General features: G+C 46.5%; 2 protein-coding genes across 3 annotated transcripts in view; one reads left to right on the forward strand and one right to left on the reverse strand.

Moving 5' to 3' along the window:
• Window positions 1–14,936, forward strand: part of LOC138799069 (zinc finger protein 585A-like) — a 201,897-nt gene that overhangs the window by 31,562 nt on the left and 155,399 nt on the right. The gene's annotated exons all lie outside the window — the stretch shown is intronic.
• The window catches only part of LOC138798974 (zinc finger protein 271-like), a 37,682-nt gene continuing 24,750 nt past the window's right edge, over window positions 2,005–14,936 (reverse strand). Inside the window, exons 1-11 of one of the 2 annotated variants that reach the window (XM_069979622.1) lie at window positions 14,270–14,346; window positions 10,366–10,514; window positions 9,937–10,107; window positions 9,716–9,794; window positions 9,506–9,603; window positions 6,646–6,745; window positions 5,958–6,055; window positions 5,799–5,877; window positions 5,599–5,720; window positions 5,385–5,487; window positions 2,005–3,940 (exon numbers count right to left, since the gene is read on the reverse strand). In XM_069979622.1, the coding sequence (XP_069835723.1) occupies window positions 3,093–3,940; window positions 5,385–5,487; window positions 5,599–5,720; window positions 5,799–5,877; window positions 5,958–6,055; window positions 6,646–6,745; window positions 9,506–9,603; window positions 9,716–9,794; window positions 9,937–10,107; window positions 10,366–10,461 (1,794 nt within the window). In that variant the 5' untranslated portion in view covers window positions 10,462–10,514; window positions 14,270–14,346 and the 3' untranslated portion in view covers window positions 2,005–3,092. Of the gene's footprint in view, window positions 3,941–5,384; window positions 5,488–5,598; window positions 5,721–5,798; window positions 5,878–5,957; window positions 6,056–6,645; window positions 6,746–9,505; window positions 9,604–9,715; window positions 9,795–9,936; window positions 10,108–10,365; window positions 10,515–14,269; window positions 14,347–14,936 lie in introns of those variants that run through there. The other variant, XM_069979624.1, reaches the window with a different exon arrangement.

A 14,936-nucleotide genomic window follows, 5' to 3' on the forward strand; every position in this document is an offset into this window, starting at 1 on the left:
CGGCAGGGGGGGGGGGGCATGAAGGAGGGCTGGTGCTGTCCTCCTGAAGACGACGTCATTGTCCCCAAGACACGAATCAGGTATGTATAGTGTACACTTCCAGGGGTGGGGGGGAACACGGGGAAGGGGGCCATTCACTAACATAACATACATTACAGAGTAGTATAACTTTGTAATGTGTGTTATTCAGTGAATAATTTTCTAACACCGCACTACCCCTTTAAAGGGGAACTCCAGGTAGAGGTTAAAATAAATGAAACGTCTGCAGAAGCATAACGCATTACTTACCTATCTATACTAGTTTTGGAACTACCAAAAATCCATTTGTTTGGGGGAGAGGGGGGGTTGCTCTGTTTTGTGTTTCTGTTCTTCCTGGTTTGGCATTTCCCAGAATGCAATGCTTTCCCTCATGTGATCATCACAGCCCCCACCCATCACAATCAGTAAAATTAGTGCAGCAGCTGCTTCTGGCTGGTTAGAGAAGATGAATCAGTCAGCGGATTGGGTTATCCCGCCCCGCCTCCTGTGACATAATGCCTGCATCATCAGCCTGATCTCAGCACACACAATGTGAGACAGAGGCATGGAAGATTTGTCTCCTAGGGGGGGATAGCAGCAGGAGACAATGTGAATTGGCACAGGGGCCATTTTTTTTTTACTTCCTGGATTTCTATCAGCGACCAGTGTAGCAGAACCGTACAGATACTGTAATACATTGTATAGACACATCTATATAACTTGTACTTATGTACTTTTAATAAAGTTTTTCTTATCCGGAGTTCCCCTTTAAAGGGGGTTATCCAGTGGAGACAGCCGAAATACTGCCTGAAAAACAGGGAAACAGCCTATTACCTAGTTTTCCAGGCAGCACTCGGGCTGTCTCCACCTTCCCCAACGAATGGGAAGGAATCGGGAATCAAATGACAAAGGTTCGAGATTGAACGAACCTGAAAATTCCTGATGTCCGATCATCTCTACTAAGTTGTAAGCAAATGTTTTTTCTGCTGAGTTATAAGTGTGTGTCCCAACCTGATTTTTTTTAATTACACAGGGTCTTCTAAGAAGCTTTTCCTCTTATAATCTACAGTATGATTTAACTGCTGAGTGTTCCCCATAAGAGACAGATGGGGGGCTGCCAAGCTGCACAATCTAGTGTGTGATAAGAACAGTGCTGGCAGCCATAGTGATATAGAGGGGTCACACATAGGCCCAAATTTATCAGCTCTCGGTCAGCATCAACGCTTTTGAATCATTGTGCCCCACAGAAACTACCCACTCAGCAACTGCAGCTGTGTCCCGCCTCACTCACTGATTGGCTGAGTGGGACCATGACATCACAGGATTGGGAGCTCAGCTGGGGACCATAAGCCATGACGCTGCACTGCAGGGGCCACAGGAACTGGTTAATAGGACTTCTCTATTATGATCTGTCCCCCCAGTTGAGCAGAATACTGCTTTAATTTCTGCATCTCTAATATACACACACACAGCTTATATATAGCATGCTGCCAAGGGGACAGGATTACTCTTGAGAAGGAAAGTTGGTGCGTCAGAAACATGTCGAGGTAGCTTGATCTACCTGAACTGTTCAAATTTGCAAAGCAAGTGGTGCACACGCTAACGGTCGGAGTGCGCCCCTGGCAGAAAAGGACTATCACCACCATCTATCAGGAAAACTTCATTCCTCTCCCCAAGGTTGGATTTCAGACGTGCGTCTGCTCCATTACAACACTCAACTGATTGCATGTCGCCACTTGTATATATTGTTGCAGGAGAGCTCCGCACAGCTTATTGCCATTAACATTTGATGAGAACATTGGCATTAGTGTTTAGTAGAGAACATTGCTGATTGCTCATACAGCACTAAGGAAAGCCGGGTGACTTTAGTTTTATGTTTTGAAGAACACGTATTGTGCTCACAGATATCACTCCAAGGATAACTAATACTACAAATAAAACAGAGAGAGAAGTGTATCCATATGTGCATGATTTCCTTATGGCAAGAAAATGTCCATATGATTTATTGGTTTCTGTAATACAGGAGCACAAGACACATACTGCATTAATACTAAGAGACGTAGCAAGCACCAAGAGCGTCGGATGTCATAGAAATCACATGGGTAGAGAACGCTTACCGAAGCAGGAAAAAAGCTAAACCAAAAACCGTACAAGAGTTTACATGTTACATGGAATACTGTAAACTAAGAAATTCTACCGAGCGTACATAAGAACGCTGTGCGCTTACTACAACCGATCCTGTGGATGAATTACACACAAGTCATAGATGTACGGTTATGGGCAACACCGGATCCCCATACCCCAGTGTTTCTCTAAAGCTTAAACCGTCTGTATATTTCTATACATCGTCTGTATACGTGATCTTAGAGTTGAATGGCTTATCTCAGTAAAGCCGTCTCCCTGTCTCCGGGATCTCTGCAGATGTTCACCAACCTCTTCAGTCATCACACAGTGCGGCCATGTTCATACTTCCTGGATCCCACCACATAAAGAGCCCAGAGGAGGATGGAGAAGAGAAGAGGCTGCTGCAGATTCCTTCCCTTACTGTGTGTGAGGCAAATCCTGTGAGAGGGAGGACAGGCCACAACTCCAGCTCCACCATCTCAGCATGATAAGAGGGAGCAACATCCAAATCTAGCTGCAGAGTCTGAGACCCCCATCCTGATTCTATTTACCCGTCACACAAGCAGTCTCGTTACAGTGTAGCAGATCTCTCTCAATAGGATTTAATGTTGGTATTATTAGATTTAATCAGATGGGTGGTCTGCCTCTAGATGTAAAGAGAAATGTCTCTACTCCCTGACTGCAAGTAGAGAAACGAGAAGAAATGAATGAGCTTCCCCACCTAAAGGCCGGAGATCCCTTTCACATTATACTCGTCTAAAAGCAAAGTGCACCTCTCCAATCAAGAAGCAGCGCAATGGTGTCTGTATAAAGCGAGACTGACACCGAGGACCCTTAGATCCCAATGTGACGTCTCTGACAGCTCCCTGCATCAAAATGTCAATCATCTTCATTCCAGATTTATAACATCACGGTAGTGGGAGATGTTCTACCCCACACTGGGAGGAATACTATTGTTTGTGGAGGACCTGATGTTTTACAAAGTTTGATCTGTGGGTAAAACTTTTCCCACACTGCACACATGTAAAAGGCTTCTCCCCGGTGTGAATTCTCTCGTGTTCAATAAGATCTGGCTTCTGGGTAAAACCCTTGCTGCACACTGAACATGAATAGGGCCTCTCCCCAGAGTGGATCCGGAGATGTTTCACAAGGTCGGATTTTTGGGTGAAGCCTTTCTCACATACTGAGCATATAAATGGCTTCTCTCCTGTATGAAATCTCTGATGAATAATTAGAGCTGAATTCTTAGTAAATGATTTTCCGCAATCTGAGCATGAAAATAACTTCTCTCCCGTGTGAATTCTCTGATGCTCAGCCAGGCCGCCTTTCTGAGTAAAACTTTTCCCACAAACTGCACAAGAGAAGGGTCTCTCGTTTCTATGAATTTTCTGATGTTCCATAAGCCCTGTATTCTGGCTGAAACGTTTCCCGCATTCGAGACATGAGAATGGCTTCTCCGTTCGATGAGTTCTCTGATGTTTAACGAGGGCAGATTTCTTGATAAACCGTTTTCCACATTCGATACATGGATATGGCTTCTCCCCAGTGTGAATTCTCTGATGTTCTACAAGGTCCGATTTTTGGAAAAAGCGTTTACCGCAATCCGTACACTGAAAAGGCCTCTCGTGGCTGTGAATTCTCTTATGTCTCGCTAGGTTTCCCTTAAGCGTAAAACAGTCTCCACATTCAGAACAGATGAATGGCTTCTCCCCTGTGTGAGTTTTTATATGTTCAACAAGGTGAGATTTTCGATTAAAAGATTTGATGCAAAGTTCACATCCGTATTTCCTTTCTTTTTCTGAAAGAAAACACAAACAGGCGACTCAGAACAAGGAACCCAGAATACAGTAAAGAGAAAGCTTAAAGTTTAATACATGAATATAAGGTAAACCAACCCCCCACACACATTAGTAATATGTGAAGCCCAAAAGTGACCAGATGTGCATTTCCAGGAGAAAATAAACGGGAAGATTTATTATCCCGCAGCCTGGAAAATACTTGAAGACACTGGCAAATCTACAATTATTATAAAGAAATTACCAGGAGCAGCGGGTGGGGGAAGGTGTACAGCCATGCAGACAGGAGATGTAGATTTTTGCTCCCATCCTAGGTTGCCTGGATTTACTATTACACTAAGGGAGGCATTTATTAAGTCCGGCGTTTTTTACGCCGGACTTAAAAATGCCCCCGCAGCTCCGGCGGTACGGGGATTTATGTAGAGGCGGACTGCCTGTACATAAATCCTGTGCGCGCCGGTGCGCACCGCCGAAAACCTACGCCAGCTGAGGACTGGAGTAGGTTTTCGGCGTACATTTGGGCGGAACGGATGATAAATCGCGCGGACTCTGAGTCCGCGCCCTCCGTTCCGCCCACTTCCCGCCTACTTTCCGCCCCCTGGCGTACTCGGCGGAAAGTGCCGATTTGCGATTATTTTATTCGCAAATCGGCCATTTGCGTATAAAATAATACGCAAATCGGCACTTTCCGCCAAAAATCATCCGTCCGCCGGATGATACATGTGGCCCTAAGAGTCTTAATAAATCTGGCACAAGGGTAGTAAATTTTATTAGACCGGTGTACTTGTGTGCTGGTTTAATAAATTTCCCTGATAATGCTTGAAAAGAGCACCACTTTAACAGTGACTTCCAGAGCGCCCCTTTAAGAGCGAACTCAGTACCAATTCTCTAACAGTGAATGCACTACCAGACTTTAAGAACGACTTTGGCGCTGGCATGTTTAAGAACAAATGTTGTAGCAGTCCTTTAAAGCAAATGCATCATGGGGGGAGGGGGTTATCGTCACACCAGGAAGCGCTGAGAGCAGGAAACAGGCGGTGTTTTAAGAAGAAGAAGAAAAAAAAAAGCACAGTGCCGCTGTGATTCTGTGCTGTGATTGGCTGGTTAGGGCTATGCTGCATGATGTTTGAATTTCTGAACATTCTGCCATTCATTTCTATGTGGAATATTGGGTCTTTAAAAGACAAACCTGATCGAAACAAAAAATACATTAGAATGAGGAGGAGGTGGTCAACAAGACGAAAAGAGGAAAGAAAGAAAGGAGATTGTAATATAGGTCTTTTTCAAGCACTATAAATAAGGGAGCACGGAGGCCATTTTATTTTAGTTGCAGATTGTAAACCTGGAGAAACAATGCAGTTGCCAGAAAACTGACCACATGACCTATAGCAAGACGACATGACTCAGAAGGTGGATTCCTGATCCCATGCGGCACCTCCATCTTACCTACTAAGAAGGGCAGAGGCGTCTTGTCCTCCTGATAATCTTTCACTACGTACATCTCATTGTCCTTCTCGTCATTCACTCTAATAATATAGAGGTTTCCGTCCTAAGAACAAGATAGTATTAGCTGATGGATTTTTTTTTCTCTTTAACCTTTGCCGATCTACACATACTGTTTGAATAACATATAAAGCAGAGCTTTAATACTTGAACAGACCTGAGTTTCATCGTCCCGAGCTGCTTCTCGGTCGTCGTCTTCTGGCTCATTTTCCTCCGGACAATCTTGGGAATACAGAGAAGTGGGACATCTCTCTGGTGGATTCCTCTCACTGGATCCATCTGTAGGAGACACACACAGTGACTGAATACATTGTGTATATGTGATGAGCAGATGATGGGGGGTCTAGGGGACCTTACACTCTTGATCAGTCATTATATACATCTCGTCCTCTTCTTTGCCTTTAGCTTCAACTTTAAGGCTAAGTGCATCTTCACCCTAAACAGACGAGAACAATCACTCACTAAACAATAACGATAATACAATGTATCAGTATATGAGATCTCAGCTCCACCTACCTGCTCCTCCTGCAGGACAGTGTCATCTCCCCCCGGACAGTCCTGGGGATCCAGTGGAGCGGGACATCTCTCTGGTGGGTTCCTCTTACTGGATCCATCTGTAGGAGACACACACAGTGACTGAATACATTGTGTATATGTGATGAGCAGATGATGGGGGGGGGGGGGGGGGGGGGGGTCTCACACACATTGATTAAATACACAGGGGACCTTTTACTATTAAGTCTAAAACATACAATTTTTCTACAGAGTATTCATCTGTTTTTTACCCAGCAAAATAGGACAAATTTAACAAACTAATAATTTGTAAATAGAAAATTCTCCGAACATTCACAAAAAATTGTGCAAACAATTTCACCTGACACTGTCCAGTCGCAAATAAATTGGGCGCAAATCCTGAATTATGTGAATTTTTGGATGAATACTCAAAACAGGTAGATTTAAAAAAAAAAAAAAAAAAAAAAAAAAAAAAAAGAGTTGCAACTAAAAAATATTCGCCCGTCGAATACTGGTTCATAAATAGAACTTAGACCAAAAATGGGCAAAACATTCAATTATTTACCTAAATATAGACAAAAAGCCCTCGATAAAATTCCCCCATTGTGTATACGTGATGAGCAGGTGATGGGGGGTCTAGGGGACCCCAATACTGCTCTCTCCTTTACCATCAATGAGAGTCTCCTCTTACCCGGTGATGTGAGGGGCCAGTGGTTCTCCATCACAATGGAAGCCATGTCAACCTCATTTTCCTCTTTAACTTCTAATTTAATACGTATCCGATTGTTATCCTGAGTAAACAAAAGCCATAAATAAATTAGCTTTAATGACCTAATATTTAAATGGGTTGTATGTGACTTTTCAATAAACTAGCATTGCATTGACTTCTGTAGCAGAATGGTCAGCATGACATGGAGGAGAGCGGGGACTGATAGCTGCCTTGTGGGTGGCAGTGTCTGTCTTGTGGTCTTCTAGTGTTGTACACAATGTAGCTATTAGCCCCTACTCTTCTCCATGTCAAGCTGCTGCTTCTAAGCAGCTCCAATATTAGCTCCGCCTACACGGGCAGGGCTAAAATCAGTGTGGAATTCCAGCCAGCCAATGGGAGGGACACCTGCCCCTGCCACCTGATAACTCCACCTATGTTCATGTTCTGTGGAAAGAACAGGAAACAAATATTGAACGTGACATTGCAGGAAGTAATGAGATCACAGATCATGTGACTGAGCCTGAGAACAGAAGAGGAGCTAGAAATGAATATTGAAACACAGTAACATAAAAAATGTTGGCAGAAAAAAACAGCTTGATCCATCTAGTCGGCCCTTTTAGTAATTACCATCTTATTATCTAAGGATAGATACATGTATATACCAGGCAGGTTGACATTCTGTTATTGTAGATTTACCTACCACCTCTGCCGGAAGTATCCTCCAAGCATCTACTACTCTCTCATGTTGCTTCTGATCTTTCCCCCAGTAACTTTTCACTGTGTCCTCTTGTTCTTGAGCTCAACCTTTTAAAAAAAAACAATTCCCTCCTCAAACCGCACCCACCGCTAACTGTCATTGTGTGTGTTTGTGTAATGTGGTCAAACACATTCTACACATAAAGGGTTCTCATGGAAACCATGTGAGGTGAGCCCTCAAAAAATGGAGTTGGACAAGTTAGAATTGAGACCTTTCAAAAATTGATTTTGAAGCCATTGAGGTAAGCCCTCCAAAAATTTAGTTTGATGACATTGAAGTGAGCCCAATAAACATTAATTTTGAGGCCCTTGATGTGAGCCTCTGGAAAAAGTTATATGCATGGCCCTTGAGATAGGCACTCTAAAAAAAAAAAAAAAAATGTTAGTCTCTTGTCCCACCTTTAAACATTTTTCAAAATGGCCCATTTATACGGTGGTTGAAGGAGGAGGAAAGGAGCATCAGCAGACATGGCACTTTATGTTTTGCTGCTTTCCACCACTGGAGCAGCAAACTCTGGCTCCATCCAATGGCTGTTTTGATAAGAGTCAGCCTGTTGATAGGCGGCTGTACTTATTGGTCATAATGCCCCTGTGTGCGTTGAATACCCTCTCTGAGAGAACACTAGCAGCACGGCAAGCAGAGGGGCAGTTCCAGCCACATGTTCAGTTTGGGCACCCAATAAATGTAGGGAGCAGAGAGATCGGGAAGGACAGAGTTAGAGTCGGCCAGGTACTCCCGCAACATCCACCAATACTTATCCCTCCTGCTTACAACAGGCCTCGCAGTGGTGGAGCTTTCCCGAGAGGGTGCCATGAACGTGTCCTACACCTTGGAGAGTGTTCCCCTGGTGGCTGTGGACCTGATGGATGTCAGACTTTGGGAGAAACTCTCCTCTCTGCCGCCAGCGATGGTAGGTGGGAAAATTTCCATGATGTTCTGCAGCAGTTCGTTCTGGTGTTCCAACAATCGACTGCTCCTCTCCCCTACCAGACTTAAAGGGGAGACCTTATCTTATGCCAGGTGTTTGTCCCTGGAAAAGCAGCCCGACTTGAATTCAGCCATGTGTGCCAGACTGTGAATCAGCATCACTTTGCTGCCCCCACTGGAAGGATCACTCTCCATTTGCTCCACCTCCTCCATGCACCATCTGCGCTGAACCAATGGAACGCACTCAGCTTCACTGCTGTCCTTGCAAGTGTAGCTGACAGCCTCCTCCACGTTCTCCTCTTCGTTCTGCAATTGGCGCTGAGAAGCTGACAGAAGTGTGGTCTGACTGTCTAGCTCAGGTAAGTCTCCTCCTATCCTGACCTATCCTGGCGTTCTCCCGTAAGGCAATGAGGGATTGTCTCATAACGCATAGGAGTGGGAAGGTATGCTGACTATGGTGTTGTCGGAGCTAACCCTTTTGGCGGATTCTTTCACTATGTGTGAGACTTTGCATATTTCTGCCATCCATTCCACTCATGGTTGGCACACTGAGGGGGCTGAGTTGGAGGCACACGTGGGTTTTGTAGCTGGTACTTCAACGCAATCATCAGGGAGCTCTCCTGTTAGCAGGGATTGGTTATACAGATCAGTCAGGGGCGCAGCGATCACAGATCTGAGTACTTTGATAACCCTGGGATGGACGCCATCTGGACCCATCGCCTTAATCAACTTTAAATGTCCAGGTTCCTCTGCAACATCGGCTTTGAAAACAGTGGAGCTGAACCCATACAACTGGAGCCAATCTCCCCCTCCATCTACCTGCTCCTCCTGCAGGACAGTGTCATCTCCCCCTCCATCTACCTGCTCCTCCTGCATGACAGTGTCATCTCCCCCTCCATCTACCTGCTCCTCCTGCAGGACAGTGTCATCTCCCCCTCCATCTACCTGCTCCTCCTGCAGGACAGTGTCATCTCCCCCTCCATCTACCTGCTCCTCCTGCAGGACAGTGTCATCTTCACCTCCATCTCCCTGCTCCTCCTGCAGGACAGTGTTATCCCCCCCTCCTCCATCTACCTGCTCCACCTACAGGACAGGGTCATCTCCCCCTCCATCTCCCTGCTCCTCCTGCAGGACAGTGTCATCTCCCCCACCATCTACCTGCTCCTCCTGCAGGACAGTGTCATCTCCCCCCGGACAGTCCTGGGGATCCAGAGGAGCGGGACATCTCTCTGGTGGATTCATCTTACTGGATCCATCTGTAGGAGACACACACAGTGACTGAATACATGGTGTATATGTGATGAGCAGATGATGGGGGGTCTAGGGGACCCCAATACTGCCCTCTCCTTTACATCAGTCTCCTCTTACCCGGTGATGCAGAGAGCTGGTGGTCCTCCATTTTCACATGTTTATACACATCCTTGTGTCGTTCTAAATTATATTCTCCCTGCATGAAACATATGTATGGAAAATAATGGAGCATGGAACCTTATAGAAACCTGACACACACAATGATCCAGTCATCATCCAGACCCATCATCCCTTGTGTTCCTGGATGATGTCCCAGCATTCCCAGCAGCATTGCTCACCTCTCCAGTCAGCAGCTCCATCATCGCATGGATGATTTCTAGGATCTTCTGCTCCTTCAGTTTTTCATATATCATCGAGTGAGAAGGTAACACCCCGATGGGAGTCTCTATCCTGCTGTATCCTCCTGAATCTGGGCTGTTTGCGAAAGTCTTCTTCACTACGGTGTAATTCTAAAAATGGAAAGAGACACAAAATATACGAGAATCGGTCATAAGTGCCAATCTGTGAGGCAGTTCTGTCAAATCCTCTTCTTTCAGTCTTGGTATGTAAATTACTTCCATCCCGAAATCCCTCACCTCTTAGCTTGTGTCCTGTATTATTACTAGAGAGAAGAGGGAGGTCATGTGACCCATCCCCCAGAATCCCTCACCTCTCCGCTCATGTACTAAAGAGGGAGGTCATGTGAGTTATTACCCAGAATCCCTCACCTCCCCGGTCAGCAGGTAAATGATCTCTAGGGTGAGGTTCAGGATCTTGTTTTTGGCCTCATTCATCCTCGAGAGGTCACTTGGGGAAAGTACCATCGTCTTGCAGAAAGGGGAGACGTTACCTGGGTGGACCCCAGTCCTGACGGCACCTGAGCAGAGAAAGAAATCATCCCCCTTAGTCTCTGTCCCTTCACCATGCAGGAAATTAAACAGAGAAGAACTGCCTGCAGCCGGGACTGAAGTCACATAAGAGAGAGACTTCTCTATAAAGCGGTGCAGGAATTGGAATCTGCCACCTACGGGGCTCGGGAGCTGCTCTAATGAGGTGAGACATTAGAGAACAAGTCACAGGCGATGGGAAGGACAGCTTCTAGCACAGTGAGCAATTGTGTCAGACGGCCTCTCCTCACCCCTGGTGTACTGTATATAATATACAGTACATGGAAGGAACAAGCCTCCGTATTGTGCTGTGTGGCTTATAGTCCTGTAGTTCCCGATAAAAACATTGGTGGCGGCAGAGGGGGCTGTGTCACGAGTCACTGCTGCAACTAAACAGAAGTGTATATGTATATTAACCCCTTAAAGAGCTCACTTCATAGTGTGTGGGGACCGGCTGCTATATGCAGCCAGGTCCTCACTGTTAATGACAGGTCGGCGCACAATCATTAACCTTCCGCCCGGCAGTCAGACCGGCGATCGATGCATATAGTCTGCCACAGGCAGACTCTAAGCAGAGATCGCAGATAACACTGATCAGTGCTATGCTATGGCCACAGGCATACTCTATGCAGAGATCACAGATAACACTGATCAGTGCTATGGCCACAGGCAGGCTGTATATAATGATCACAGATAACACTGATCAGTGCTATGGCCACAGGCAGGCTGTATGTAATGATCACAGATAACACTGGTCAGTGCTATGCTATGGCCACAGGCAGGCTCTATGTAATGATCACAGATAACACTGATCAGTGCTATGGCCACAGGCAGGCTGTATGTAATGATCACAGATAACACTAATCAGTGCTATGGCCACAGGCAGGCTGTATGTAATGATCACAGATAACACTGATCAGTGCTATGGCCACAGGCAGGCAGGCTGTATGTAATGATCACAGATAACACTGATCAGTGCTATGGCCACAGGCAGGCTGTATGTAATGATCAGAGATAACACTGATCACTGCTATGGCCACAGGCAGGCTGTATGTAATGATCACAGATAACACTGATCAGTGCTATGGCCACAGGCAGGCTGTATGTAATGATCACAGATAACACTGATCACTGCTATGGCCACAGGCAGGCTGTATGTAATGATCACAGATAACACTGATCAGTGCTATGGCCACAGGCAGGCTGTATGTAATGATCACAGATAACACTGATCAGTGCTATGGCCACAGGCAGGCTGTATGTAATGATCACAGATAACACTGATCAGTGCTATGGCCACAGGCAGGCTGTATGTAATGATCACAGATAACACTGATCAGTGCTACGGCCACAGACATACTCTATGCAGAGATCGCAGGTAACACTGATCAGTGCTATGCTATGGCATAGCAACGATCAGTGTATTAAATGTTATGTAAAAATGTAAAAGTCCCCTAAGCGGGATGTAAAAAGTAAAAAACTAATTAAGGGTACAAACCCACTTGACGTATTTGCTGCGTGAATCAGTCTTAAAAATAAGCAGGCAAAACGCAGGTTGGCTTTATACAATTGTTCTGCGTTAAAATACGCAATTGCGTATTTTTGAAGCGTGAAGCTTGTTGTTAGCAAAGCATCAGTTGTTAACAACCTGTGCGAAAAACGCATGTAGCTTCACGCTTCAAAAATACGCAACTGCGTATTTTAACGCAGAACAATTGTATAAAGCCAACCTGCGTTTTGCCTGCTTATTTTTAAGACTGATTCACGCAGCAAATACGTCAAGTGGGTTTGTACCCTAAATGTTTTAAAAAACACACCATAGCCCCCCTCCCCCAATAAAAGTTTACAAACCCCCACTTTCCCTTCTTATAAATATCACAAACAAAATAATACATATTATATGCCGTAACGTGCTTAATCATCCAATCTATTAAAATAATTGTTCTCACACGGTAAACGGCGTAAGCAAAAAGCGGTAAAAAAAAAGCCAGAATTGATTATTTTTATTACATTACACTTAAAAAAAAAAATTGATCAATACGTCTGATCTACACAAATATGGTACTAATAAAAACTAGAGATCATGGCACCAAAAATTACGCCCCATACAGCCCGTAGGTGAAAAAATATAAAGAAACGCTGTAAGAGTCACAATACGGCCATTGTAATCACACCTATTTGCATAAAAAACGTTTTGCTGTCAATAAAAATAGTAGAAAAGCTGTAACCTGCATATCGCTGTATTCAGACCGACCTATAGTATCAATATATCATGTTAGTTTTATCGTGAAGTACATTACGGAAACAGAGAATCCCCAAAATTAGCAGAATTGTATTTTTTTCCCCCAACTTCACCCCATAAAACATATTTTGGGGGTTCCGTCATACATGGTATGGTAGATTGAAAGACGCCATTACAAAGTACAACTATTCCTGAAAAAAACAACAAGCCCTCACATGGCCGCATAGCTGAAAAAATAACAGAATTATAGCTGTTAGAAGGTGAGGAGGAAAAAAACAAAAAATGCAAAATTGAAAATTTTTGGCTCTGTCCTTAAGGGGTAATAATTTTTTTAATAATTATATTACAAAGAAATACAACTTCATTAAAGCAACATAACAGCATATATATATATATTTTTTTTTTACATCACTCTCCAGAGTACCCCATTAACTTACCCCCCCATGCCCTCCCAGTGATACCTGACCCCCCCCGTGCCCTCCCAGTGATACCTGACCCCCCCCCGTGCCCTCCCAGTGATACCTGACCCCTCCCCCGTGCCCTCTCAGTGATACCTGACCCCTCCCCCGTGCCCTCCCAGTGATACCTGACCCCTCCCCCGTGCCCTCCCAGTGATACCTGACCCCTCCCCCGTGCCCTCCCAGTGATACCTGACCCCCCCCCCGTGCCCTCCCAGTGATACCTGACCCCTCCCCCGTGCCCTCCCAGTGATACCTGACCCCTCCCCCGTGCCCTCCCAGTGATACCTGACCCCTCCCCGTGCCCTCCCAGTGATACCTGACCCCTCCCCCGTGCCCTCCCAGTGATACCTGACCCCTCCCCCGTGCCCTCCCAGTGATACCTGACCCCCCCCCGTGCCCTCCCAGTGATACCTGACCCCCCCCTGTGCCCTCCCAGTGATACCTGACCCCCCCCTGTGCCCTCCCAGTGATACCTGACCCCCCCGTGCCCTCAGTGATACCTGACCCCCCCCCTGTGCCCTCCCAGTGATACCTGACCCCTCCCCCGTGCCCTCCCAGTGATACCTGACCCCCCCTGTGCCCTCCCAGTGATACCTGACCCCCCCCTGTGCCCTCCCAGTGATACCTGACCCCTCCCCCGTGCCCTCCCAGTGATACCTGATCCCCCCCCTCCCCGTAATGCCTGACCCCACAATGCCTCTACACATTTTACACCCTAAAAGTCAGCACCAGTGTTTTCTATGGCAGCTGCGCCCTGATCCTCTGTGATCACCCACTGGTCCCCGGAGCGCAGACCCCACAACCAACCCGTGTCATCTGTAACTGCTGAATAACCGGCCCCGCCCCCCAGGGGCCCCACACTGAGGGCTCTACACCCTCCAGGGGCCCACACTGAGAGCTCCCTACCCCACAGAGTCCCCACACTCCAAGGGCCCCACACTGAGGGCTCGTCGTCCCCCAAGGGCCCCACACTGAGGGCTCTGGCCCTAACCCCTTATGTAATATATCACACCGAGCGCCCACAGCCGCAGGACATACGTACAGCAGCGAGACTTCCCTCTGCAGCCGACCGGAATCCGTCCCGGAAGCAATCCCTTTACCACACGCTATCACTTCCGGTTCTCTCGCCCTGTAACGTACACGTGACCTTCTGCTGGTGATTGACTTCCTGCATTGAGCGCAGGCATTGCCAAAATCAAACATGGCCGCCGCGCCAGTGCTTGTGAAAAGCGCATGCGTGAGATAACCATAGTTAGAGGGCGCAAAACGCAGCCATTTTGTCGTAGTCATTCTAGGATACTAGGTAGACGCGGGACTCGGGGCTCTTCTGGGTAAGGGCTTTGTGTTCTTAGTCTCCATGGTAACGGGACATGATTGTGGGCAGATACCGCTGGGTGACAACAGAGATCCGCGTACTCGAGCCTCCATCTAACGGACAGGATATTCTACGCGCAGCGCCCCCGGGAGGTGACTTTAGGCGGCAGTAATCAGTAGGTTCTAGGGTTCATACCAGAAAAATACGGCAGAGCTCTGAGGCGTCCGCTGGGTGCTGGGACTATTCTGCTGTAGTGGGGCGGGTTAGCGTACGCCATAGTCACGCCTCAGTCCACTGTGGGAATTATGTGGCGTATATTACATCTCTGATTAACAAAACCCCAATCAATGTAGGGGCAGCGGCGTCAATGCGAAAATCAAACGTCTGGGTGCAC

Source organism: Dendropsophus ebraccatus, chromosome 8, assembly GCF_027789765.1.
Source record: "Dendropsophus ebraccatus isolate aDenEbr1 chromosome 8, aDenEbr1.pat, whole genome shotgun sequence".
Lineage (NCBI taxonomy): Eukaryota > Metazoa > Chordata > Amphibia > Anura > Hylidae > Dendropsophus > Dendropsophus ebraccatus.